Raw genomic sequence first — 27,806 nt, forward strand, 5'->3', positions numbered from 1 at the left:
ATTGATCCAATAAGGTCCCTAAACAAAGGGAATAGACGGAGAGATGTAGACGTAGATACAAATTTCAGTCACTGTTTGTATAAGGACCAGAGTGCAAGATTCAGGGTCTGAATAACTTGTGACAGATTCATATGACCTAGACAGCCAGTCTGGTTTAGTGGCTAAGATGCTGGTCTGGTAATGGGGAGACATGAGTTCTAGTCCTGCCTTAGGCATGGAAGTCAACTAGTTCACTATGAGTCAGACATTTTCTCTCAGTCATTAAAAAAAAAAAAAGACAAACCACTTCCAAAAATGTTGGCACAAAGGCTGCATGGATTTGTCCAGGCAATTGACAGGAGTAAAAACTAACCCAAAGGTGAAAAACTCCTACCTACTTTTTGCTTGCTAATAAGGTATTCCTTTCAAAAAGCATTGTGAGGATTCTTGCTGAAATGGTAATTGATAATGCTGTAATACCAGAATGCTATGAACTTCTTTAAATATGGGCTATTGATAGTTAAATATTCATGTCATAGAAGAATATCCCCCCAAATGTGTGAAATTTCCTTTGATATTCTTTTAGCAGCAAGAGAAGCTGCTTGGCTAGAAAAAGAGGAGAGAGCAAGGCAATATTACGAAAAACATCTGGAGGAACGTAAAAAGAAATTAGAAGAGCAGAGGCTAAAGGAAGAAAGAAGGCGAGCTGCAGTAGAAGAAAAACGGAAGCAGCGAATAGAGGAGGACAAGGTAGGAGAAGTTCCTTACAGGATCTTTTGGTCAATAAATTTCTATATGGAGCAGTGAAAACAAGGCAGATAGTGGGTTCTACTGAAAATTAGCCATCACATTCTGATATAAGTTAGCCCATTCACTCTTTTTTGGGGAACCAGAATTCTGCCACTTACAGGTCTCCTTTTTTTTAACAGTTTATTTATACTATATCTATATCTATGCTATATAATATATCTATATCTAATCTCTCTATCTCTCTCTCTCTCTCTCTCTCTCTCTCTCTCTCTCTCTCTCTCTCTATCTCTCTCTCTCTCTCTATCTATCTAATTTATTTATATTTTCATTTAATATACCTAAGTGCTTTGTGAATAGTGTATTGCCTGGGTCAGTTTTCTTACACATTAATACTTTCCCTCTCCTAATTTCTACCTCTGTTATCCAACCATTTATAAAATAAGTCCCATGTTTGAAAATACTCTTATCTTTTTTAAAATTTTATCTTTAATGTCAGTCTGTCCATTTCTGCACAGTCTAATATTTTTTAAATTATATTTTCTTCTCTTGGAATATTTTCCAATATTGTGCAAATACAATCCTTGCTGCTGTCAAAACATGTAATATTAAATTCCCCTTTTCATACTTTTCTGGTATTATACCTAACAAAAATATTTCTGGCTTATAGTCTATATGTAGCTTTAACATTTTTCCTAACCATGTGTGTATTTTTGTCCAATATTTCTTTGCTTTCACACATGTCCACCACATGTGATAGTAGGTGCCCAGTATCTGGTTACATTTCCAACACTTGGCGGACATTACAGATCTCCTTTTTGAATGTTTCTCATTGCAGCTGGGTAGAAAAAGAGCAAGGACTGTGGCAGCAAAGACAGTGGGAATATAGGAATTCATTGATGACCTCTCTCATTGGATTGCCTTAAAATCAGCACATTTTATACAATTGATTGCATTTATCAGTTTAAGATTATTACAATGAAGGCAATGTCACTTCAAGCCTGTATAATTATTTGCTAACTCATTAGGAACGACATGAAGCTGTTGTACGCCGCACAATTGAGAGGAGCCAGAAACCAAAAGAAAAACAGAACAGGTGGTCCTGGGGAAGTACGCTTCATCGTAGCAGCAGCATTAATAATGCAGGTAAAATTGGAGGCCAAGTATCTCACTCTGTCTCTTTTTGTGTGTCTGTGTGTGTACTAATAGATACATGAGTTGTTTAACTGAAGACACCTCCTTTTTTATTGAATTGCATTTTTAGACTTTAATTGTATATGTCTCCAGATGTGTGGTGCCTCTTTCTTTTATGCTTAACTTTCCAGTTTGAGAAACTGATTTAATATTTGGACATCTGAACTCTCCTTTCCAACTTCATTTGTATTTGTATTTGTATTGTTTGCTTTGTCTGTTTCTTTGTGCTAGCACTCTGTTTAAGACAAGCTTTTTAAAATTATGAATTTAATTAGATATTTAGATAAGTAATATGATTTCGGATAAAGTAATGAAACTGATGATATATTTTGTTGTAGCTGTGAAAGCCTTTGTATAGGGAAGAAAATCCAGTAGTCAGCATTGCTTATTAATTAATATTTAAAGCTTTTAGGCAGAATTCTCTTTCCTCTAATGAACTTGGCTTTGAAGAGATCCACCCCCCTTTCCATTCAGTCCTGTCTAATTCTCGGAGACCGGCTGGACAAGTCCTTGTAGTTTTTTAGGCAAGGTTTTTCAGAAGTGGTTAGCCATTGCTTCCTTCCTAGGGCAGAGAGAAAGTGATTGACCCAAAATCATCCAGCTGGCTTTGGGCCTAATGTAGGATAAGAACTCATAGTCTCTTGGTTTCTAGGCCAGCACCTTAATCATTACACCAAACTGGCTGAGAGATTATCAGATATGGAATAAATAGTTAAATTATGGCTTATTGCTTCTGTATTTTCCTAAACATATTTTTTTAAAAAAATATAATATAGTAAGGTATTATAAATAATACATAACATCTATATGTACAGTCTGGTGCAAGTATAGATGCATAGTTTTCAAGATCATGCAGGAGGGATTGTTAAGACCTTGTGCATACACTACACCCCTCTGCTGTTCATTTCAAGCAGCCAGTGTCTTTTCTCAGGTCTCTGTGTGAGTTTTAGGCTATTTTAATAAATAGGGGAGAGGTACATGTTGATATCTGACTTCATTAAACTATAGGTAGCTTACTATATTAAAAACATAACCATACGTAAGTGTCCTCTTCCGTTATAGTTGAATTTTGAGGGAACTCCATTCCATACGTCCTGCAAAAAAGGGTACTAATATTCATCTGTTTCCTAAATGTCATAAAAAAAAAATCCTAGAGGAATTCCTCTGTTTTCACCCAATTGGGTCTTGGGGATACAAAGGACGTCCTCCTCAATTGATAGAGAAGGAGGATCTTATTATAGATGGACCTGAGCTACGCAGAAATTGTGTTTCTATTAATACTTTATTTTCTTTCTTTGAAAATGCACTAGCAGACATTATTGCATTTCTTATGGGACAAAAACATTGATCATTGCTCTTAAATTATAAGTAAAATGGTAACGTCTCCTTTAAGACAAATTCAATTGTTAGCAATTTCATGGACATCTCAATTCAGAGCTCTTCTGGCAAAAGTATGGAAGTGGCTTTCTATTGTTGTTTTTTAATTGCCTAGTCTAACTGAACACATTTCTCATATTTTCTCCTATTCAAATACTAACTAGAACAACTTTATATATATTTATATATTTATATATAAATGAGTTAGATACTGCTACAAGATCAAATTGTTGTCTTTTTCATAACGTTCTACCTGTTATTTTTGCTTCTTTTTGTGTAACTTGACTGCTGCCTTTTAAGTTTTTCTTTACTTTTAAAAATCATTGTCTTGCATTCTGTCCTAGGTTATTTTGTTGAACCATCCTTCACCCTTCTCGATTTAGCAGGCTTGGAGTACCACTTCAAACCTCTGGGTGGTGCTAGAAAACTCGGTACATAAATCACTATGATTTGTTGAATTCATCACAAGTAGTTATCGCCTCAAAATAGGACCAGTATGCCAGTACCTAATCCATCTTTTTGTAGACTGTGTGCATGTCTAACACTGCATAGACTAGAGCTGATAGATAGCCCTCTCTTTTTCCTCAAGTTTACTGAATTTATTACTGGGCGACTTAAAGAATGTGGCACAACTTCTCAAAAATGCATTGTATAATTCTGAAGTGATGCTGCCTATTTGGAATATTTTTTAACCTTGAGAAATGTTTTCAAAAGTCTTTTGTATACAAGAAAAAAAAACATTATTTTTGTTTTTCTATTACTTATTTTATTTTAGAGTTCTTTAAAATATGTGTTTATTATTATTGAAAACTATTAATTATTACATCTTCAGCATGGTTTTGTATTTTTCAGTGGTGCAATTTGTCATTGCATTTTTAAAAAAACATTACCAGCACTTTAAGAAAAACAAAAACAATCCTATCCCAAGATTGCCCCATGTACCTACCTATTCTTCAAAAAGGTTCTCACCGGTTATCATTCAGGAATCTTTCCCACTATTTCCAGATCAGGTGGCACATAAGACTTCTGGAAAATATTTGCATCAACATCTTTCCTAGCTCTACTCATGGTTTCCTTTCTTTGCTCTGAATCCCTTTGTGTCATTCTTCTTCATGCCCCTGTTCATTATTTTTTTTGGAAAATAAAAGTTTGCTTTGGAGGAAAGTGGCTTTATGTTGTTTTGAAAAAGGAATGAAAGGATGTCAAATGACTGCTGGGTCACATCGCTGTGTATCCATGCTGAAAACTCGACTGCCCTCTAAAAAAAAACAAAACCCCAAAGTCATCAAGTTGGAGAGGAAATAACACGGGGAAATTACATTGTGTGCAGTGTGCACTACAGTGGAAATCCTTATTTGAAGGACATCATGCAGAAGATGAGGAACAGTTGAATGTTCTCCCACAAAGCTACAAGAAATGAAGTTTTTTTAAAAATGGTGAATTGGATTATATAACATTTATCCAGATAACCATTCAGTGATGCAGCTTTTTCTCTGACATCCACCAGATGACTTGGGGCAAGAATTCTCAGAATTCCCAACTACTGTAGCATCGTGTTTGTTCTTAGCTGTATTTGATCTGTGATCCCAAATATTTCCAGGCAGAATAGCTCAAAGCTGCCTCATCCTACCTGGAAGCATGAGGGTACAGAAGGCTGCAGAGTTGCTTTCTAAGATGTCAGTTGTATTAAATGTTGCTATACTCTGAGGAAAACAATTTTATTTAAAAGCATCAAAATCTTTTCCACACCATGGCCTTTAAGGGGATTAACATCAACCCAAATAACCTATAACTGTGCTATTAAAAATCTGTAAAACAGTTGAGATTTTTGAAAATGGAAATAGGCTTGGCTGTAAGATTGCATGCATGAGCTGCACAGAATTCTGCCTATAGCACTTTCACAAGAAGTGCCTGGAAATAATCTCACAGGAACTTCTTTAACTTGGAAAGTTCCTGACTTTGAAATTCCATGGTTTTCTTTCTGTATCCGCCTTGTTTCTATATCTTTCCCATATGAACATACAAGACATATAATACTGAGGGATTCTAGTTCATAGGACTCTCTTACCAAATAGTTAAATGTTCTTGGTTTTAAAAGATTTGGTTTTATTACTCATTTCATTTCTCATTTCCCTCAGGTTTACTGCATTTTCCTGAATACAATGAATGAAATAACCCTTTTAAATCTCATTGCTTTATTTCATATTCTTCATTTGCATTTGTTTCATTAAAGAGAACATTGCTGTTTTAGTAGGAGTTTAGCTGCAATTTGAAATTAAGCATGCAATCCTATATTTATCTTCTAAACAGTAAACCCTCAATTGGACTTATCGCAAGATAACTATAGGATTCCATTTTGTGCCCAATCTTTGAGTCACCTAAAAAGAAAATCCCTTGATATGTCCTCACAAAGCATAAGAAAACAAATCTTCCGAATTATGCTCTGGAGGACGACAAAGTCACATTACTGCATGCGGGCTGTCAATTAGCATTATTTCCATTTGTTTTAGATCCAGACAGGCGATCTGTTTCAACAATGAACCTTTCGAAACATGTTGATCCAGTCATTAACAAGCGGCTCTCCTCCTCATCTGCAACATTACTAAATTCTCCAGACAGAGGTACAGTTTGGAAGAAAAGTGAAAAACAAACGACCCAAAAATGTTCCGTATGATAACTGTTTTGAAAAATTTGAGCAGCTCTTAAGTAATTTCCCTTATGTTATTAGAGGAAACAAAATGTGGCTTTGGACAAAAAGCCATTTTTTGGACAGGGGAAAAAAAAACACAAACGCATAAAGCAGTGCTTCTGTCAGGTTTTTTAGTAAATGATTTTTAAAAGAAAAGTTATAGAGCATCTGCTCATTTCTCCATTGTGCATGGAATATATTTTAATTTTTGTGCATCATCATTGGACTAGACCATATTCATTTGATTATTTCCCCCCCATTTTTACCATAAAAAAGTGCTCTTGAACCTCACTTTGGTTAGTCAGTTTGATAATTTCTTGGCTAAGAAACTGGGTATTCAATCTTCCTATTGGCTTCATATCTTGACATGCTTACATGTCTTCCCAGAGATATTATTCTGAACTATATTTCAGTCTTTCAGCTGTTAAAAAGAAAGCAAGTTATTTTTTTCATTGTTCTTACTTTTAATTGGATATAGAGAGGAATTTTTTAAAAGCTGCTCAGTGGAAATCAAAATGTCTGAAGAATTGTTATACTTTGGTTGGATGCAAATATATTTTTTAAACCAAAGATTATTTAGGTTTTCAATTGTAATGTGAAACATGGTTGGAAGGTCTCATCCGTTTGATAAATGTATATATTTGTCTAATAGAAAATTTCATTGAATTTAAAGAGGAATATTGTCAATTAGATTACTAGATTATGTGCATGGAATGTCTTGATTGCCTTATGATTGTTTATGTTAGTGAATTATGTGTTTTTCTCCACATATGGAAATAAGTACATCTCTATGATTTATAATTGTCAAACTGGCATTTGCTTTGAAATTATTGTCTCACTGACAATAAAATACTACATATCAGAGAAGTAATTTCTTCTCTTTCTCAAAAACCAAATGCAGTGTTTCCATTTTCATATTAAAACAAAGGAGGACAACCTTTTTGTACTGTAGTCAGGGACCATACTTGTAGGGATGAGGCGAAAGGCAAATTTATGTTTTTATGATTATGAAATGCAAATTTATATTACCTATGAGTCCTGGTAGTGCAGTGGTTAGAATGCAGTATTGCAGGCAAACCCTGCCCACAGCCTAAACTTCGATCCTAACCTGCTCAAGATTGACTCAGCCTTCCATCCTTCCAAGATTAGTAAAAAGAGGACCCAGATTGTTGGGGGCAATATGGTGACATTGTAAACTGTTCAAAAAATTGTAAAGAACCAAAGTGCTATTGCTATTGCTGTTATGTTTTAAAGCAGGGATCACCTTCCCCCAGGCCTTGAGCCATTCAGAACTGGGCCATGGAAGTGTGCGCTTGCCCATTGCTCATGTGAAGCTATCCCCCCCGCCCCCTCCCCTGCCAGTCTGCAAAGCCAGAAAGGTTGGGGAACACTGTTTTAAAGAACAGCAATAGGAATACTTTGAAAAATCAGATTCACTAAATTATATATACATATATTCATTTATTTTAAAAATTACATACTTCAAGTTTATCAATTATTTTCTGATTTCTTCATTCACATGTTTTTATCACACCAAGTAAAAATAATTGTAGTAACTTTTATCACCTTCTCTTAAAATACAACAAATGATCTCTTCATCCCATGTCCCGTTAACCCTGTCTCTTTACCTGCGATTTCTTTCCTATCAAATATTTCTTGTGCTGAGCTCATAAAGATATTTTTGGACAATAGTTTATATATATTCTATATTCTTAATATGGGACTTCTGACATCATTCTTAAAATCTACATTAAAGGTAATTTTATTTTACCATAGAAAAAACAAATCTTATATCATTCTTTTCTAAAATTCTTTTATTTCTCAGCAACACCTACACTTTTATCCCAAGAAAATAGAAAGCTGGCTGAAAAATACAGTTTTAAATCCGCAATCCAAATACAGTTTTAAATCTGCAATCCAAATATTTCTCATTCCTTAGCATCTTGGATAACTTTATATTTAATCCTTGGTTCTTTCTCTTGCCATATAAACCTAGATACGGTATATCTTTCTATCGCTGCTTAAATGATACATTGATTGTCAAAATAGGTATTATTTGAAAGAAAAATATCATTCAAGGCAATATATTCATTTTTACAAGAGATTCTCCCCAACAATGACAGTTGTAGTTTCTTCCATCTTAACATGTCCTTCTTAATTTCATTCCATGTCTTAATAAGGAAAAGGGAAGATTTTGCCTTGTCAGAAGTCACTTTACTATGGAGAACTGGTTCTACTCCATCAGAAACATCTAGTCTGCCATACAACTAAAGCCATTTGTGTGTGCCTTTGAGTCAGTATGCCCAAAGGTGCTTTTCCAAGAGGCAACTGGATTTTCTGGTTTTTCTTTGAAGATGTTTCGCTTCTCATCCAAGAAGCTTCTTCAGAGCTCTTGAAAAAGCACCTTTGGGCACGCTGACTCAAGGGCACACACATATACACAAACCAAACAGCTGAGGTTGTATGGCAGACCTGAAGTTTCTGATGGAATGGGACCCCCACTCCATAGTGAAGTGACTTCTGAACAGCAAAATCTTCCCTTTTCCTTATTAAGACATGGAATGAAATTAAGAAAAACCAGAAAGTCCAGTTGCCTCTTGAAAAAGCACCTTTGGGACAACTATGACCTGGATGATTGAGAATCTCCATAGACCTTGAGTCAGTGTTTACTCCTGGCTACTGCCTGGACAAATGTCTATAGAGTGGGTGGGGTGTTTTTTTTGGTAAGATTTCATAAGTGGTTTGCTATTGCCTGTTTCCTAGGGCTATGAGAGAAAGACTGGCCTAAGGTGATGCAGTTGGCTTTTTGTCTAAGATGGGGTTAGAACTCATGGTCTCCCAGTTTCTAGCCTGATCCCTTAACCACTGCATCAAATTGGCTATCAGATGTGTAGTTATTATCTTAAATTTTAGAGTCCTCCCAGAAGGAAGAAGAGATAATGTTTTCATGCTCCATCACTCATTTGGTCCTTGTTATTCTCTTCTCATTGCTAGAAAATAGTTTATTGGATTTAATGTGTGTAGCTGAAGTGGCAGTAAATATCATCATACCCTGTTTTCCCAAAAATAAGACATCCCCTGATAATAAGCCCAATCGGGCTTTTGAGCGCATGCGCTAAAATAAGCCTCCCCCCGAAAATAAGCCCTCCCCAAAAATATTTAAATGCAGAGCTGGAAATCAGGTAAAATGGCATTCTTGCTCCACGTGCCCCAAAATATTAAGACCAGTGGTGGGATTCAGCCAGTTCGCACCACTTCGGGAGAACCAGTTGTTAACTTTCTGAGCAGTTTGGCAAACTGGTTGTTGGAAGAAATCATTAGGGCAGAGAACCGGTTGTTAAATTACTTGAATCCCACCACTGATTAAGACCCCCCCAAAAATAAAGCCAAGCACTTATTTCGGGGTTCAAAAAAATATAAGACAGGGTCTTATTTTCGGGGAAACACGGTAGATGTCCATTAATTATACCAGTCAGAGAGGAGAGATAATAATTCCAATAGTATTCCTTAGGATTTTGCTTCCTTATCTACATTGGTTAAAGATACACATTTAATGACCAATGATGTGCTTAATGGAGTCATTCTTAATACATTTTGTATTTTATACAATTTGCCTGAATATGTTTCTATTAACTGTAAAAGCTATTTTACAATAATAATTCATTACAGAATATTTTTTATAAATGCATTATATCATTACATGGGATAATGATTTCTTATCTTTTCATACACACAAATACACACATAAAGGATGTTCAGATTAATGTAAAACATTTCAAAATAATGCGTCCAGGATTGAACTTTGCCTTTTCTTTTGGGAGGATCTACTCCTCTTGATGAAATACCCTGTTTCCCCAAAAATAAGACATCCCCTGATAATAAGCCCAATCAGACTTTTGAGTGCATGTGCTAAAATAAGCCCCCTCCCAAAAGAAGCCCTCCCTGAAAATATTTAAATGCATGCGCAGACAATTCATACCATTTCCTCTGGTTAGGGTTAGAAAGGCAGAGCTGGAAATCAGGTAAGATGGCAAGAGGAGCCCCGTCTTGCTCCACGCGCCCCAAAATAAGACCTCCCCCAAAATAAGGCCAAGCACTTATTTCGGGATTAAAAAAAAAACAAGACAGGGTCTTATTTTTGGGGAAACACTGTATATGTAAGTTGTGCATACAATTAATGAAAGGTTTTCATGTTTAATATAAATAGATATGATTTCTTTTGATATGTAATAATTTAGAATTGTTTTCATGGTAACATTGAACACATTCAGCTTTTGGTGCTTCTTGTAAATAAACATGTTGGATGTAAACTTAAGCTGACCATAAGGATTATGCCATATCAAAAATAGTGGTTTTTTTCACGAGCATCATGAAATTCTTTAACAAACAGCAAATCCATGGCAAGCTATCTTCTCCCACTTATGGCAAGAAATAAAGGAAAAGTCTGCATCTCCTCTGTCTCAAAGGCAGGCAACTTCCATTCTTCTCCATGGTTTCATTCTCTGCAAATAATTAGATGCAGTGTAAAATATCGGTGCTTAAGCTGCTGCCTTTAGAGCTGCTGAAATAACTCACAGTAAATGATTTGTTTATGGTTATGGTTAATTATAGGAAATATATTTGGGAGCGCTTTCTTTTTCTGTGAATAATAATTAACATTGTACTGTTGTTCTTTCAATACTTATATTTTTATTAGGCCCAATTAGTTAGGTTTCTGTAACATGTGATGTCAAATTGCTTGGAATTATTTTTGGAAATAATTGCTGAATATGGAAAGGCACGATGAATTAATTAATTAATGATCAGTTGTCTTTCCAATGTTTTTAATAAACGTTTATGTGTAATGAGGTCAGGGTTTAATTAAGCCCTCTAATGTGATTCTCTGTGAAAGACATTTGATCTAACATCTCACTTATATGATGACATTCAGCTCGACGTATGCAGCTAAGTCCATGGGAAAGCAACATGGTTAGCAGGCTTCTGACCCCAACTCATTCATTCTTAGCCAGGAGTAAAAGTGCAGCAACTTTATCTGGAGATGCAGGTAAAATTAAAACATCAATCAATTCTCTTCTCAGTTATATCATTTTAAAAGTATGCAGCCTTTTAAAATGTTGCTTTGGAAAATTCGGGGCTGGTTTGGCTGTTGTCTGAATCTGCTATATTGTCAATAATCTGCATTAATTTCTCTTCCATTTTTCGAGCTCTTCTTGCTTTTCTCTGTAAATCTCTAATAATTCAGCAAAAAATTATCTAATTTCAACAGCAAAGAGTGTCTCTGCCTTGAGTAACAAGCTGCCCATCATGTTTTAAAGAAATCTTGTAACCATACCTGTCCTACTTATATATTAAATTGACCATTTTATAAAAATGGTTTTAGATATAACTGGATATTAACATCTAAAATTACTGAGTCAGTAAAACAGAACTTTCAGTAAATCAAAATTACTTCATATAGTTCCCAATATGTTACCTATTACTTCAAAGTCAGATTCCGATTCAAATATTTTTCATATATGTAGTTTAACAAAGAAGTACCATGTTTATATGAATTCAGCTCAGACAGATTTGACAAAAGTTACATTTTTATATGTATAAATTGAATGAATAAAATTAATATTGTCTTAATGGTCCTTTAGGAAATGGGTACTTTCATAGCTTAAGCAACAGAGTTAATGTAGGATGTTCCAGTTGCTTTCAGCTTAATTTTTCTTATAAAAGAAGAATTAGATTAGACCTAATAGAATAAGAATTGAATCTACTGTAGCAAAGATCCATTAGGTTTTGGATAGCATAAGTGCAGGCATAAAATTTTTTCTCCTCCAATTCTGGGAATAAATATCCTTATGGGATTTATTCTTAGGTAGATCTTTGTACAATTGTGTATTTTGGTAGACCATATTTCTGCCTAAATAGGAAGAAATGTAATTTCAGGCCTCTAATTTGTAGATAATGCCAGGATAGCTCTATGCATTCTGCCTTTTTCTCTATTTGTATATTAATACTTTCCTTCCTTCGTTTCTTCTTTTCCTATCTCTGCTTCCGGTTCCTGCTCCTGTCTCTTGGGTTTCCTTCTATGTGTTTGGTTAAATATATACATGGGAAAAAAATAAATACCCTAGTTATCCCCATTTGTCCTCGTTCAGCATCTTGCAGCCCAATCAGCCCTCTCTCCTTCAAAGCCATAAGTTGCCACAGTCCAGCGGACCGAGCAAAACTGTTTGGCATAGCTCCTGAGGTTAGACGGCGAAGGACCACACATTCAGTTGGGGTAAGTTCCCAAATTGGGAATAAGCTTGCACCTTTGATGAAATCCTGAATGCAGCTACCTTGGTTCTTTTCCTTATCATAGGAAATAGAAAATACAGAGGAAAAAAAATGTGGATATGGAGTCATGCTATTTGCATACTAAGATTTGTGGATTAAGACTACCATAATGATTCAGGTTTAATAGCAAAATTGTTATGATCAAAAAGGATTTTTCACCTAGTAAACTGCCTACTGTTTGTGAATGTTTCATGAGAATGGGAACATGGGTTAGTTCATTAGCATTACATTTTGAATTAACAGCTTTGTGTTTAAAAATGAACGAAAAGATTAGGAAGACATTTCCAGATACAAAGTTGATATAACTGATAGACTTTTAAGGGGAGGTCATAGAGCATTGCAAGTTATATGCTTTATGCACAGAAGTACTCAGACAAATCCCATCATCATCTGTAAAAGGCTCATGCTTGAAATCAAGTGAGCTACTAAGTGGTGTCGATGAAATGGTGGTCAAAAAAATGTAAGATGACAGTTGCAAAAATGTGACTGGGACATAGAGTGACAATATAACAACTATGTGTTGGATAACCCCTCTGAATGCTGCTGGAGCTAGGTTGAGTAGGACAAGGCAGTTCCTCTGGTTTTAATTTTGACCTTTTTAAATGTGTTATATAATCTGTAGAGTAAGGAAAATTGTCTTGATAGAGATTTGCAAGATCCTTTAGGCGATGAAATATGGGGTGAAATATGTTTCATATAGTGCTCACAAGTGACTGGTTATTATAGCTAATGTCAATAAAAGTAGTTTTATCCATCTGTTTCATTTCTTGGTACAGCCTACCTAGTGGGATTGAAATAAACTGCAATCAAAAAGGATCATTGTCTTTCTTGAAAACTGTTTACAGGGCCAGGTTAAATATAGGGCAAATCAGAAACACATTTCACTGAACTCAAAAGCAATGTATTTGGAATGGATGTATTGAATTGCTTGAATTCATCCATTATGGTTTGTGAACTGTAGCTTTTCATTTAGTGTCTGTGAGGATAACTCATTGTTAAGCAAAGCATTACCAGATGGTGCCAAGACATCGTTTATTCAATTAGCCAAAATCTCTGCATTCGTGGATAGTGCTAGGCCATAAATAATGATTCATAAACCATAATGGTGGGACTTACAAATCAAATTGTAAACAAACAAAAATGGAATGGATTAAAATAATGTTTCAATCCAGATAATCAGTAGATACAGAACCCTATCCTCACAAAATGCAAATTAAAACAAAAACAAAAATTACATATCACGAGCCCAATCTTTTATCCTCTTTTGAAACTGAAGGATAATTAACACTTGTACAGTAGTAATTTGTAATAGCAAATCTTTATTTCTAGGTGCATTTAATAAGGTGTCTTTCTTTCTGTGGCTATGCAAAATGCCTCATTTGTTCTGTTTGTTCAATATTAGAGTAGCAGAAAAGGAAAGGAAAGAGGACTCTCATCAAGTAATCCTTCATCTGGTAAAAGAAGAACTCGTTCACCATCTGCCTTCAGAAATAAACCAGCTGCTTGGTAAGTAACTTAATATTAGCCTTTATTTCATCTTAGTTGTATTTGCATCTTGTATAGAACCGGTAATAAAACTGGCGGGAGGCTCCGCCCACTGACCCCGATGTCATCAAAACGCTTCTGCGCATCTGCACTTGCGCAGAAGAGCGCACGTGCATGCAAGCGAAGCATGCACGGCCCTGCTGCGAACCGGTAGTAAAGTCAGTGGGACCTTAAAACTGAGTCCCTCAGTCTGGTAATATCCAGAATAATGATGTCTGTAGGCAGGTACATTTACCCCAAATCGGGGGAAACTACCTTGGTCCAAATTGTGTCATCAAATATTTCTAGAAATCCTGTCTGCAAACAGAAATATTTGTAGGGGCATAGTAGAAGCTCTTTTATCTAAGAAGTGTATTCTGTGATTCCCCTTTCTAGACGCTGCAAACAGCTATAGATAACTCTCAATAGTAAAGCAATAGGTATCTTAAAGACCCATTCATTGCTTAAATAGCCATTCTCATCTAAGCCCCTCAAATTATCTCAAAGTGTGTAGATTAGCAATTTCACTCATAGCTTTTGTGCAGATACAGGAATCATCTCTTTTCCCCCCTCTACAGCCTTTGCAAGATAAAGATGTTGAACAGAAGTCTTATGGGCAAAAAAGCAGGCAATGATAAAACTAGGAAACACCTATCTTTTCTCTTCCAGTAGCCATTGTAATATCACAAATTGTTTTGAAAGTACCTCACTTTCAAAAGAGGATTACTCTGAGATGAGGCAAGGCTTCTGCTTCTAAAAAAAAAAAAATGCCCTGCCAAAGTCATTTGGGGATTATGAAAATGGTACCGCATTGTTGATTTCCAGTTGAAGAGAACCTTGTTCTCTTTGAGAAAAAGAAGCAGATAAATTTTAATAAATCTTTAGCAAAGTGTACTAAACTGTGCCTCACTGAGGCATAACATCCTCTTTCTGTGGTCCTCTTTATATAAGATAAAATGATGTTTCTCAGGTAGATTATTTTTTTCCACTCCTCTCAAAGTTACTTCAGAAGGGTAGGAAAGAATGGATAGAGATGGGAAAATGTTTAAAAGCAATAAAATGGAGTAACCATAACTCAACAATATAATATAAATAATGTAAATGTACATATATACATCCGAACTAGACTGTGTTGTTTCTCTGTGTCATATAATATATGTGGGTATGTAGGTATATGCATAATTTTTATTATTTGTTTGTTTGTTTATATTTTTGACATGTTTATGTAGTATATATTGGAGGTGGTGACCTTTTGAGAGCTGTATACAATGAAATTTCATTTTAATGTATGCTAATTAGTGTACATTTAAAATGACAATAAAGTTATTCAGAGTCTAAATCTAAGTTCTGATTACTGTCTCTCTGCGATTCAAATAGGCATGCCTCCAGATCAATGCCTGCCCTGCCAGGAACACCCAGAAAGATCATTTTGCTATCTGGATCTTCCAAAACACCTTCCATTCAAGCTCGTCCTCCTTCCCCTGGCAACATTCGTCCAACAAAACATGGGAAAAAGGGGACGTTGAAGGAATCTGAGAAGATACTGGAACAAAAGTCAGACCCTAAAAAAACAGCTTCAAATCCCAGAGTAGCTACAAGTGAAGAGTCCTGTAAACCAGAGTTTACTCAAAGTAAGGATCAGGTTATCAGCCTTCCAAAATGTTCCTTACCCAATTAAGTGCTTTGCTCCCTTTTCCTTATGTAGCTTTCAGATATTGTTTTTAATCAATGTAATAATTTAATAATTGTAACAGGTTTATTTCCAATGGTTTAGGTTGGGATGCTAAGCAGAGTTGGTTACTAGTTAAATGGGAGAGCAGAGAAACTACCAGGATCTACTTGGACTATTTGTTTAAAAACTGACTATAGCTTTTTGTTTTGTTTTGTTTTGTTTTGAAATCAAAGTGGAATATAATTTAAATGACTAAATTGAAATACTTGTCATAATATTCTACATGTTCTAACAAGTGATTATTTCAGATGTTAAGATCTCCTTGGGTCATAATTCATGAGTGTCTCTCTCTTGTTAATGGCAATTCTGACTTAATAGAGCTACATCTTCCTCACTAAGTCATGGCCCACAGGAGTGCACAACCTATCTATCACCAAAGTTACCTGTGGTCTCACTAAAGTATTGGGTGTAGCCTTCCAAAATTCTCCCAAAATTATGGAGAAATTGTAATTTTAAATGTACATGGGATTATTAAATCATAGGAAGTAATTACATTAATTGAGTTTCAACAATTAGTGTTAGTGTGGATAAAAAGATTAGACCCTAGGCCCCTGAAGTGTGGGATACCTTTAGGTGCAGGTCTCTTGCTGCTCTTCTGTAATAAGTACATGAAACCACTGGGTGAGGTCATTCAAAAGCACAGAATGCAATATCTGTGCTGCTGATACTCAGGTATATATTCCTACCATTGGCCAGCTAGCAGCTGATCCAGTGCCTGGGCAGGAACCAACACTGACTCAACCCTAGCAAGACAGAGTGGCTTTGTGTTTTGCCCATGCACAGGCCCTCAGGGCTTGGCATTGTGTTGTCTTTGCTCAATGAGGTAGCACTCCCCTGATCAGAGCTTGTATGGAATTCAGGACTCTTCCTAGACTCATTGTTCCTTTTAAAGAAGCCATGGCTAGGGTGCCTCTGTACAGATTCATCTTGCGTACACCAGTTGTACCTGTTCTTATCCTTGTTCATAATCATGCATGCATTGGCCACTTCCTTTTACAGCAATGTGCTGTACGTTGGTCTTCCCTTGAAGTCCGCTCAGAAGTTGCAACTGGTCCAGAATGCAGTAATGTGCATAATTCTGAGCACCTGGTGGTTTCCCATATTATAGTGCTGCTGCGTTGGCTTCTTTTTCGGTGCAATTCAAGGTGTTATTTATCATTTTACAGTCCTGAATGGCACAGGGTCAGGTTATTTAAGGGACTGCCTCTCCCAGTGGATGCACTGTGGATGTATTACATTGTTAAACTGCTTGGCAATGAGTGGGAATAAACCAGTTAGATGTTTCAACCAAAAACCATGCAGTTCATCTTCACCTGGTGCTGACCAATTCTTGATCTTCTTGCTCTTTTCTCTTACCATTTCTGCCATTATTACTAGTTCTTTCATTTCAACTTCTTTTTTATTCTTATCCACCTCTTTTAACCAAGCTGCATCCTTGTTGTATTTCTTTGGGTTATTCCATATCTGCGCCCAGAACTGCACTGTTTCTCCCTTGTTAGGTATTGACTGATTCACTGCAGTTTCTCCATTGATGGATTGATAGAAACGTTTCTGATTGGATTGAAATTGGAGGTTCTGCCTATAATTTGCAGTTCGAGCTTCGTATCTGCTAATCTTCTCGACCATTGCTGTTATTTGCTGCTTTATTATTTCCAGTGCTTCCTTGATCTTCCTTGTTTCTAAGTGATATTTCTTATTAGGTATTCTTTGGTCTTCTTATTCTTCAGCTTCTTTCATCTGTTCTACCTTGCTTGCATCTTTATTATATTTTGTTTTGGGTTTTGCTGTTGTTATTATTGTTGTTGTTGTTGTTATATTAATATTAATTTCATCAGTTGTAATTTTTGGCCCAGGTCTTTTACATTTGTTTGCTCTGAACCCACACACTTCTCAACCTCAACTAGTAAATGGTATTTTAATATTTTATAATTTTCCTTTTGCAGATGTTGTACACTGTACATGGCTTTTTCTAAAAGATCCCAACTCTGCCCTGAGTCCTTCGGGAGTAGGGCGGTATATAAATCTAATAAAATGAAAAAAAAAAAAAACTCTGATGGTATAAACCTGACTCTTCTTCTAGGTCCTGTTCCAGTTCTGCCCTCTGTTCCTTCAGCAGCTTCACCATCTCCCATCTGTAGCAAATCTTCAGCAGGGACAACAAATCCAGAAGAAGCAACCCGGTTGCTTAGTGAAAAAAGGCGACTCGCCCGGGAGCAACGAGAACGGGACGAGCAGCAAAGAAAGGAGCAGGAAGAGATTGAAAGGTGATCAACTCACAGTTGCCTAATGGAGAAAATGCACTTTTGCATATCTTCTTTGAACACACCACAGGCCAAGATTACAAAACAAAGCATTTGTATAAAGCTTATATTCTATTCATCTCCATAATTTAGCAGAAGCAGGCTATTAACAGATATCTCTGTCTGGAATGGTGTCTGCCCAACAACATAGACCAGACCAAGTAACCAAAGCCATATAGGCAGGACTGTTTTTATAGCTGTAACTGCTATAGTAACAGACCCTTGCAAGTCTGAATGTGCTTCCCCCTTCCTCCCATTATCTTCATGTGAATTAGGGAGGAACTCGTCCAAGATGTTTTCTCAAATTATTTTCTTTGAAAAATTATTTGACCATTGCCTTGCTAGTGGCTCTTCCTCCTGTCTTTCTAAGTCATTCCTTCTGCCTTTTAAAAATAGAGATTATACTATTTAGTATAATGTGATAATTTGTACAGATTGTGCTGATTGTATAGATTTTATGCAATCTAGATTCTATAGATTTAATGTGATAATTAGTATAGATGATACTGATTAACTTGAGAGCAGGTGAGTGTGTGGTGATTTTTTTTTTAAATTTATTTTTATATGCCGCCCTTCTCCGGAGACTCAGGGCGGTTTACAATGCGTTAAGCAATAGCCTTCATACTTTTGTATATTTTATACAAAGTCAGCTTATTGCCCCCACAAACCGGGTCCTCATTTTACTCACTTTAGAAAGGATGGAAGGCTGAGTCGACCTTGAGCCTGGTGAGAATTGAACTCGCAGTAATTGCAGGCAGCTGGATGTTAAATGCTGCCTTAGTAGGAGGCATTAGCCTCCTACGCCACTCTTGCTCAGGCTCCTGAGATTAAGGTGTTGGCCTAGAAACCAGGAGACTATAAATTCTAATCCTACCTTAGACATGACAGCCAGCTGGTAATTTTGGACCAGCCCAACCCACCTCACAGAGAACTTGTTGGGGAAATAGAGAAATGAGTATTAGGTATATATGCCACCTTAAATTACTTATAAAGTAATAAAGGTGGATAAAAAAATAAGTAAATGAACAGTATGATCCAGATGTTCAAAAGGACAGCATCATTTCTCAACCTGTTATTATCCAGTTGTATTGAGGTAAACTCCCATCATTTCAGCCATTGGCCATGCTGACTTGGGAGACAGAAATTGTATTTCAAAATGCTGGAGGGTCATCATGATAGAAAAAAGCCACTCTAGTGCCTCTTAGGTTGTTCTGACTTCAACAAATGCCTGGATTTTGCATTCTCATAAACCCTTCCAGCAGTATCTCCAAGTTTGTGCCACCTGCATTCTGAAATTATATAGTGATGTTAGGAATATGAACACGCTTACTCCTATTCTCTACGTAAATGGCATCTTTCTGTCTGGAGAGAGAGAAAAGTAAAACCAGTAATTCAGAATCCACTTCTTTAGCTGATTTATATCCCACCTTTCCTTCAAGAGTTTAAGGTGGAGTACTTAGGTAGCTTTTCTTCTATTTTTTTTTCTCACCACAGCAACCCTGTGAGGAAAGTTGAGCTAAGAGAGTGACTGGCTGCAAGTAAACCAATGAGCTTCTATGTCTGAAGGAAGGCTAGAATATGGTTCTTCTTGCACATAGCCCAATCCCTTAATCCCTATAGTACAGAGGATCTTGTTAGAGTTGCTCAACACAATCTTAGATATCCTTCCACACAGTGGTGAAAGCCTCCCGGTTTGCCATCGGTTCGCTGCCCGCGCATACACGGTGTGTGCCAAGCATGCACTGTCCGCGTGCATGCATAGTGTGTGCCAAATGCACGCTGCACGCACATGCATAGTGCATACCAAACACGTGCTTCATGCGGAAAAAGGAGGCTTAAGAAGGTGAGTAGAACAGCGAGGGGGGGGACAGCTGTGCCATGCGATTAAGATTCACTAGAAAGCAGGATTTCCTGCTTTCTAGTGAATAAAAATTGTGTGGCACAGATCGTTGGAAATACCAGTTCAGACGAACCGGTAGCATTTTTTTTACTACCGGTTTGCCCGAACCGGTAGCATTTCACCCCTGCTTCGACAGGAATACTGTAATTTGGTTTCTGGCACCAAGCAAGATTTCAAATTTTTCACGATTTTATTTAAAGAAATTTCCCAATTAATCCAAGAATAATCTTCAATTTACTTCAGATAAAGTGAGAAGAAAAAGCATTTCCTCCTTTTTCCATTCCATTCTGTGTCATTTATTAATATTTGGAGGCAGTCTGACATGCTAAAACAGGTGTTTATTTAATTTTTTTTGTGCTAGTTTTACCCATCCATGCGTTTGTCTAACACACACCATTGTTTCCATTAGACAAAAGAAGGAGGCCTTGGCGCAGAAGATTGCTGAGGAAAGAGAGCGTCGAGAGGAGGAAGCTCAGAAGCAGGAGGCAGAAAGGAAGCAAAAAGAAGCAGAACAGGAGCAGGAGGAGGAAGAGCTACGGCGCTTGGCTGAAGAAAAGGAGGAGAAAGAAAGGAGGGAAATGGAACTCTTTCAGAAGCAGGTAATGTAAACACCAGTGGACTTTGCAGATTGTATGTTGTCCAAATGGCTCATTGTTCTGTGGAACTGCATGAAGGAAAGCAAGGAGATGCAAACAGTGGCATCTCTGGACAGGGAAGGAGTTAAAAAAGTTTAGATGGAAGCCATGACTCCATGGTTGAAGTCCCTTCAATCCCGTATATGTGTTGATGTCCCATACATGGAGAAAGCTGCAGAATGTTACATTCTTGCAAGTACCATCTTGATAATGCTGGACCAAAAGCATCCTTACAAAAATAAAAAGTTTTCCATGGAATTCAGTGCTGCTGTTCTGCTTATTCTAATACAGCTGGTCCCTCTATCAGTGTAAAAGCATTTGAAACTCCTTAACCAATTCTGTTTTTTCCTGGGATCGGGTGACCTTTTAGAAGGGCAGTTGTCAGGTTTAGCCCAAGAACAATGTAAAACAATGCAGTCAGTCTTTATTTCCTGACACAAAATAGAAAGGATCACGTCAGACTAAACCTTTATTCTCATCCTAACAGACATATCCTGGAAGATTTTAGGGAGTGGCTAACCTAACTCTCTTCCTCTGTCTTCTATCCAGCTCCGGGCTGTGCTGTCTCTTGTCTGCCCCCCACCCCTCGTAGGCACCATCCCTCAAGATATCACAGGAATAGATCAGCTACTTTAAGGAATAGTAACAGGATCTATGCAAGCCACTCCTCCACTCTTGCTCCAAAGCATATTTCTTGTCTTTACAAGCAATATGCATTTGTATACAAAATATGTATGACTGTGGGTTCTGGAATATTGGTATTCTCTGGAAAGACTCCCAGCAATTATAAAAGGTTATACAGTATTTCCTTCTTTCTGTCTGTATATTTAGGACCTAGTCTTTCTGAAGTTGAATGCACTTTTTGATCTAATTTCTATGCTGTTTTTCAATGCAAATGAAATTCCCTCCCTGAAAAAAAATTTTTTTAGAAGAGGAATTTTTACCAGGATTGCAAAGCATTAATTTTCCTCTTCATGCCTCTTCTGATCTTGTTAATTATGAACCATGCCAGCTGCTGCAATTATTTTGCATTTGAATGTATCCTGAAGGTTAGATACAAAAATGCAATTAATATTTGTGACTTGGGCCTTAAACATACGACACATACTTCCCTAATATATCATGCAAAATAGAAAAGGGAGCCCTTAATTTTTACCATGCATAAAATCACGAACAGTAACAGATTATGTGCAATCAGAAAGGCTAATGATTGTTGAAGTAATCAAGAAACACTGGTATTCTAATTTTATGGAGTGAAGGTACATAAGTACGCAGTATTTAATTTAGAATCTCATCACCTTTTCAAAATGTGTTTGCACTACAGAGAAGTAATTAAATTGTACATTCATTTGCAATTTTAAAAGAAGCTGCTCTTTGGATACAAAAGATACCTTTTGCGACCATGTTGGGACTATGCAGCCTCTTACCCTGTTCTTTTGGGATTACAGCAATTGAAAGCAAAAGTGAAAATAACTAGATAAATATATATTGATTGCCATAATATAATCGATGTCCATATTTTCTTTTTGTGTGCCATAATTTAGAAGGAAGAGGAAACTCGGTTACGAGAAGACCAGATTCGACTGGAGCGTGAAAAACATTTCCAGAAAGAAGAACAAGAGCGCTTAGAAAGAAAGAAGGTAATAGAAATCAGTTCTTGCAGACAACCACATGTGTATTTTCATGTGGCAAGTGACCCACCCAATGAATTCACTTTTGGGGACTTAATTTAAGGACTAAAATAGATTTAAAAACCTTCTGGAAGCATTATCTTCCATACAGTTGAAATCACAGTTACATTTGCTGCTTATAATGCCAGCTTTGGATTTTTGCACATACCTGCTCAACAAAGCATCTTTTCTGATTTAGAACCCATTGCAGCCAAACTTCCAAATCATGGTAAGAACCTACAGGAATCTACATGAATCAGGTAGCCTCTTGCCTTCATGTATGATCACAAGCTTATAAAGAACACCCCCAAAGGGGTTCGTGATGTGATGGATAAGCTTTGAGTTATTAGTAGGTTGGTATACATCACAGGCAAACTTTCATTGCCACTTCTCTTTTGGCTCCAGTCTCACATATTTGGAAATAAAAAGTGTTTACTTAAAGTGGAGAAGTTTACCCACCCATGCATTTGTCTAATGCATGGAGACAATAATGGATTGGAGGAGGGAGGGAACAAGTGTAAGTTGATTTGATTTCTGAAAAAGGCAGGGGGTTGCAGGAAGCTTACAAAGAGGATGTTTGCTCAATTGCTCACTGATCATCTATAGCACCTAGCACTTAGACTTATATACCGCTTTACAGTCCTCTCTAAGCAGTTTACAGAGTCAGCATATTGCCCCCAACAATTTGAGTCCTCATTTTACCGACCTCGGAAGGATGGAAGGCTGAGTCAACCTTGAGCCTGGTGAGATTTGAACTGCCAAATTGCAGGTACCCAGGCAGCAGAAGTAGCCTGCAATACTGCACTCTAACCACTGCGCCACCATGGCTCTATGCTGCTATTGTTGATGCTTCCTCCTCCAGCTGATTTCCAAGGAGGATGAGTGGCTCATTTTGTAAACATTTGTTGCAGGTCACCACCTTTTCCAAGTTGGTGGAGGAAGAGATGGCAGTAGTGAAGTAATTAGCATATACTGGAGATGAATTTGGTTATTGCACGTAGTGTGCTCATAATTAATATATCCAAATCTGTTCTCCAGTGAAAACATATTATAAAGGCCTGTTAACATTTATGTGAAGCTGCTGAGCGAGATCATCTGTGGTTTTGGGGTGGAGTTCCATCAGTATGCTGACGATACTCAGCTGTACATCTCCACCCCAGGCCATCCCAACGATGCCCTTAAAGTGATGTCCCGGTGCCTAGAGGCCGTGCGGGTTTGGATGAGGAGAAACAGGCTTCGACTCAACCCTTCCAAGATCGAGTGGCTGTGGCTTCCGGCGTCCCGATATAGCCAGCTGGTGCCATCACTGGCTATTGGGGGCGAGTTACTGGCCCCCACGGAGAGGGCTCGCAACTTGGGCATCCTCCTGGATGCATGGCTGTCTTTAGAAGAGCATATGACTGCTGTGGCCAGGGGGGCTTTTTATCAGGTTCGCCTGATTCGCCAGTTGCGTCCCTTTCTGGATTGGGACTCCTTACACACAGTCACTCAGTCACTCGTCACTTCCCGCCTGGACTACTGCAATGCTCTCTACATGGGGCTCCCCTGGAGGAGCACCCGGAGGCTCCAACTGGTGCAGAATGCGGCCGCGCGGGGGATTATGGGAGCGACGGGGCGCTCCCATATGACACCCCTCCTGCGCGAGCTGCATTGGCTTCCGGTGGTCTTCCGGGTGCGCTTCAAGGTGTTGGTTACCACCTTTAAAGCACTCCATGGCATTGGGCCTGGGTACTTACAGGACCGCCTTCTGCCGCCGATAGCCTCCCACTGGCCAGTTCGCTCCCACAGAGAGGGACTCCTCAGGGTGCCGTCAGAAAGGCAATGTCGGCTGGCGACCCCCAGGGGGAGGGCCTTCTCTGTGGCAGCACCTGCCCTCTGGAACGACCTGCCCCCGGAGATAGGTAGGATACCAGATCTCTGTGCTTTTCGCTGTGCCCTCAAAACTTTTCTATTTCATCAAGCTGGGCTGGCGTAAACCCCCCCCTTAGATATTTTTAATTGTAATGGATTTTAGTCAGGAGGTTTTAAATTTTGGGCCAACATTTGTTTAATTCTGTTAAAATTTTAAATTTTGTATTGGGATGTTTTTTATTCTTGGCTGTGCACTGCCCTGAGTCCAGCAGGAGAAGGGCGGTATAAAAATTTAATAATAAAAAAAAGTCACCTCACTATCTGAAGTTAAGGGAACATGGAGAAGATGGCAGTCCTTCTTTGTAGCAGCTCCTAAACATTGTAACTCTTTAGCACCAAATGTTTATAAAACTTCCTCACTCAGGGCATCTAGAACAGGGGTGTCAAACTCACGTCATCATGGCGGTCTCACATGACCTATTGGGACTTTTTCCCCTTTTGTAAAACTGGGCAGGGGCATGGCCAACACGTGACGCATCTGGCCTATGGGCCAGGAGTTTGACAGCCCTGATCTAGAAGATAATTGAAAGCTTTATTTTCCCAAGTTTAATTAACTAATAGTTATCAGCATCCATTTTGGGGGATTATTATTTTTCATATCATTAGCATAATATAACCTACCCAGAGCTTTTTGATTAAGGTGGCCCATAAAAATGTAAAATAAATTAATAAATATTATAAACTATGGATAAATCTGGAAGATGTTCATTATTAATATTCTTTTTCTTTATTATGTAGCGTCTTGAGGAAATTATGAAAAGAACTAGGCGATCAGAACCTGTGGAAAGAGTATGTATGGAACTTTTTCCTTTTTCAGAAGTATATTTTCTATATATTTATTTACTTCTACAATAGATGTTTACATAAAATCTTTTTTATTTTGCAGAAATCAGATGAGCAGCAGAATGGAGTGATAGCAAAAGAAATAGGTATTATTTTTGATGTATATTTAGCTTAACACTGAAATTTACTCAGAGCATGAATAAGAAAGAATTAAGTAATAAATCATTTAAACATTAGTAACCTGGTTGTATTTAATGAAAAGTAGGTGATTTGACATTTGAATACTTGTAATGGCATATTATTCCATTGTGAGTATAATTATGTACAAAATGAAACATATTAGCACTGTGATTAATTTTTCGGTGATAAATAAATCAAGTTCTAGATCATTAATTTAAATCATTACCGACAAAATACTAAGTTATATCATTTTCTGATCTAGATTACAGTTTTGTTTACAATTGAGCTACTGAAATAAAATCCTTAGTTCCTTTTTATTAAACAATTGAAATGTCAGCTCACTATTTACCTGGCATGATTTCTGAGCAAACAAGGTATAAAAGGAAGTGTTTTATACAAGGCTATTATAAAATGAACCCTGTTATTAGTTGGATATTGCATTTTTCATTAATACTAAAAAGGAATTATTTTTTCAGTATTCAGATAGAATCAGATCCCTGAAATTTCTCTTGGCTCTTGCCTTAGCATCATTCTGTATTAAGAAATAGGCAGAGGAAGTTGTTTTACAATGGGTCAATCAATTAATATAGCTGGTTCACTATTACCTCTATTGGAAAGCAGTAGCTGCCCAGGATCTCATCCTATTTTTCCCCAACAGTATTGAATATTGTATTTAGGATTGCATGCAACTACTTTCCAAAAAACCACTTTTCAGAATGGAAAGGGTGCTTTAAACTTTTGATGACCATTTATTGCTATATCCCCACCCCTACATAGACATAGAGGGGAACAGAGTAGGGGTGGGTTCTACTTACCTTTACTATCGTTTCGCAATGGGAGTGCGTGCAGATCACCAAATGTGACGTCAGGGTGGGTGGGCGGAGCCTCCCGCCGTTTTTACCACCAGTTCTCAAGAACCAGACAGAACCAGGAGCAACGCACCACTGGAACAGAGTTTCGAGAAGCTACATTTCTCTATGCAATCTTATGTTCTCCATTCTGCTACATTAAATAAATACGGTTTTACAGACCATTTTGTTTTCCTTCTACCAGTGAGCGGCCCTACACCTCCGTTAAGCCCTGTAATGGGTTCTCAGGTTCAGTGTATGGCAGAAACTCCACGCAATGGGGAAATGGTACTTCACACACCTGTGCTCATTTCACACCAGCCCAGAGTAAACTTAGACAGGTAAGAAATGTGATCCTTTCCCCCCCCCCACCTCTTCTGTTCAATTGTGTCCAGTTCTCAGAACCTGCCTGGAATATTCCCTATGGTTTTCTTGGCCAGGATTTTCAGAAGTAGTTTGCCTAGGGTTGAGAGAAAATGACTGGCCCAAGGTGACCCAGCTGACTTTGTGCCTAAGGTAGGACTAGATCTATCTATCTAGATAGAACCCATCTCCTGGTTTCTAACCTGGGTCCTTAATAAATCAAATAAATAAATAAAAATTATGTCACAGTTTTATTATGCAGCATATCAGGAAATTTTGCAGAAGGAAAAGTAAAGATGTGGAAGAAGGCACCAACTTCAACCTACAGTATAACTTACTCTATACGTTTGCTATTTTTGCATTTTTTTACTATTATTGCAAATATTTTTGCAATATTTGCATTCAGAATTGTACATTTTTTCTTGGCATTTAATATGCTAATTCAAATATAATTTGTATATTGACTAAATAATACCATTTGTATTTGTTTGATAATACGAACATAATACGAACAATTTTATTATGTTATTTATGAATGTGAAATCACGTTTTATGTGTGAAGAAAAATCTACCACCTGCCAAGGTTTGGTTGGTATGTCGATTGAATTAAGAACACCTCCTGTTAGTATTCATTCATATGGGTAGTGGTATCGCCACCATTAGAATGCAAGATGAAGTTGAAAACAGATTTTGTTTCCAAAACATTTCTTAAATTTGCCTGCATCATGGCCTAAAATGTTTCTGGTAGAGGAAACTAAACCTACAATAAATACAGATATAATTTAAAAAGCATTGAATGAAAATAGTCATATATTTCTGGTTTGTTATCAGTAAATTATGTTACCTATCGATGTATTTCAGTAATCTCAACCCACGAAAATATTCAAATGAAAATGGAGTATCTACACAGGATGAAAACTTTGAAGAGCTCATCAGTTTACCCATGGGAATAAAACCTCCCAGATTGGATGCCATGAGTCCTGAAGAGGAAGATAGCTCTGATATTCCTTTGACTCCCATCTTGGCCTTTGAAGAGAATGGGGCACGAGGGTCATTGCCTCAGGTAGACAATGTTCAAACGCCTCAGAGAGCAGGTAGGTTTGCTTTAATCCTTCTAATTTGCATGCCCTGGAATGAATCTAGCAAATGCCTCATTTGAGTATATTAAGAGCAAAGAATAAAGGGTTATAAAATCTGCAATAAACATATTAATCCTGGTTCTTAGAGCAACCTTCATCTGGAATAGGACACAGAGAGAGAAGCTTGATTATGAATTGCACTAGGCTCGTAGGAGAGGGCACAGATCTGAATTTCAAACTATTTATTTAAAAAATGGTTTCAGTTATAAAATTTATTTCTGATACAAAAGCAAGTTTATTAAGGGATAAGTAGACTTTTAATAAAAGTAGGAAAAAGCTTCTGTAACAGATATATTAAAATAGTTATTTCAACATGTGCAGCATTTCCTTCATTATAAGGTATTTCAGTGAAAATTTTCTATTCTGGTTCATAACTCCATGTAACAGGAACTTTGTTCAGTTTATGTGGGATTAGCATAGAATGGAACTATTCCTGCACTTAATAATTGGTGCATGGATCCTGAATTATTGTCCCACGAAAGGAAGCCACTCTGATCCAATGGTGGCA

At 37.3% G+C, this 27,806-nt stretch overlaps 1 protein-coding gene across 5 annotated transcripts in view; it reads left to right on the forward strand.

The window, feature by feature from the left end:
• The window catches only part of MAP7 (microtubule associated protein 7), a 103,170-nt gene that overhangs the window by 74,869 nt on the left and 495 nt on the right, over positions 1-27,806 (forward strand). The window contains exons 4-19 of one of the 5 annotated variants that reach the window (XM_070932687.1): positions 566-729; positions 1,755-1,872; positions 3,642-3,728; positions 5,808-5,918; positions 10,917-11,030; positions 12,109-12,257; positions 13,716-13,819; positions 15,215-15,468; positions 17,650-17,833; positions 20,179-20,368; positions 21,949-22,044; positions 22,274-22,303; positions 24,724-24,774; positions 24,872-24,914; positions 26,002-26,137; positions 27,021-27,253. In XM_070932687.1, the coding sequence (XP_070788788.1) occupies positions 566-729; positions 1,755-1,872; positions 3,642-3,728; positions 5,808-5,918; positions 10,917-11,030; positions 12,109-12,257; positions 13,716-13,819; positions 15,215-15,468; positions 17,650-17,833; positions 20,179-20,368; positions 21,949-22,044; positions 22,274-22,303; positions 24,724-24,774; positions 24,872-24,914; positions 26,002-26,137; positions 27,021-27,253 (2,064 nt within the window). The remainder of the gene's footprint in view (positions 1-565; positions 730-1,754; positions 1,873-3,641; positions 3,729-5,807; positions 5,919-10,916; positions 11,031-12,108; positions 12,258-13,715; positions 13,820-15,214; positions 15,469-17,649; positions 17,834-20,178; positions 20,369-21,948; positions 22,045-22,273; positions 22,304-24,723; positions 24,775-24,871; positions 24,915-26,001; positions 26,138-27,020; positions 27,254-27,806) is intronic. The other 4 variants (XM_070932688.1, XM_070932689.1, XM_070932690.1 and 1 more) reach the window with 4 other exon arrangements.

Source organism: Pituophis catenifer, unplaced genomic scaffold (genome assembly GCF_029215685.1).
Source record: "Pituophis catenifer annectens isolate HBS135680 unplaced genomic scaffold, rPitCat1.0.hap2 SCAF_1, whole genome shotgun sequence".
NCBI classification, from domain to species: domain Eukaryota; kingdom Metazoa; phylum Chordata; class Lepidosauria; order Squamata; family Colubridae; genus Pituophis; species Pituophis catenifer.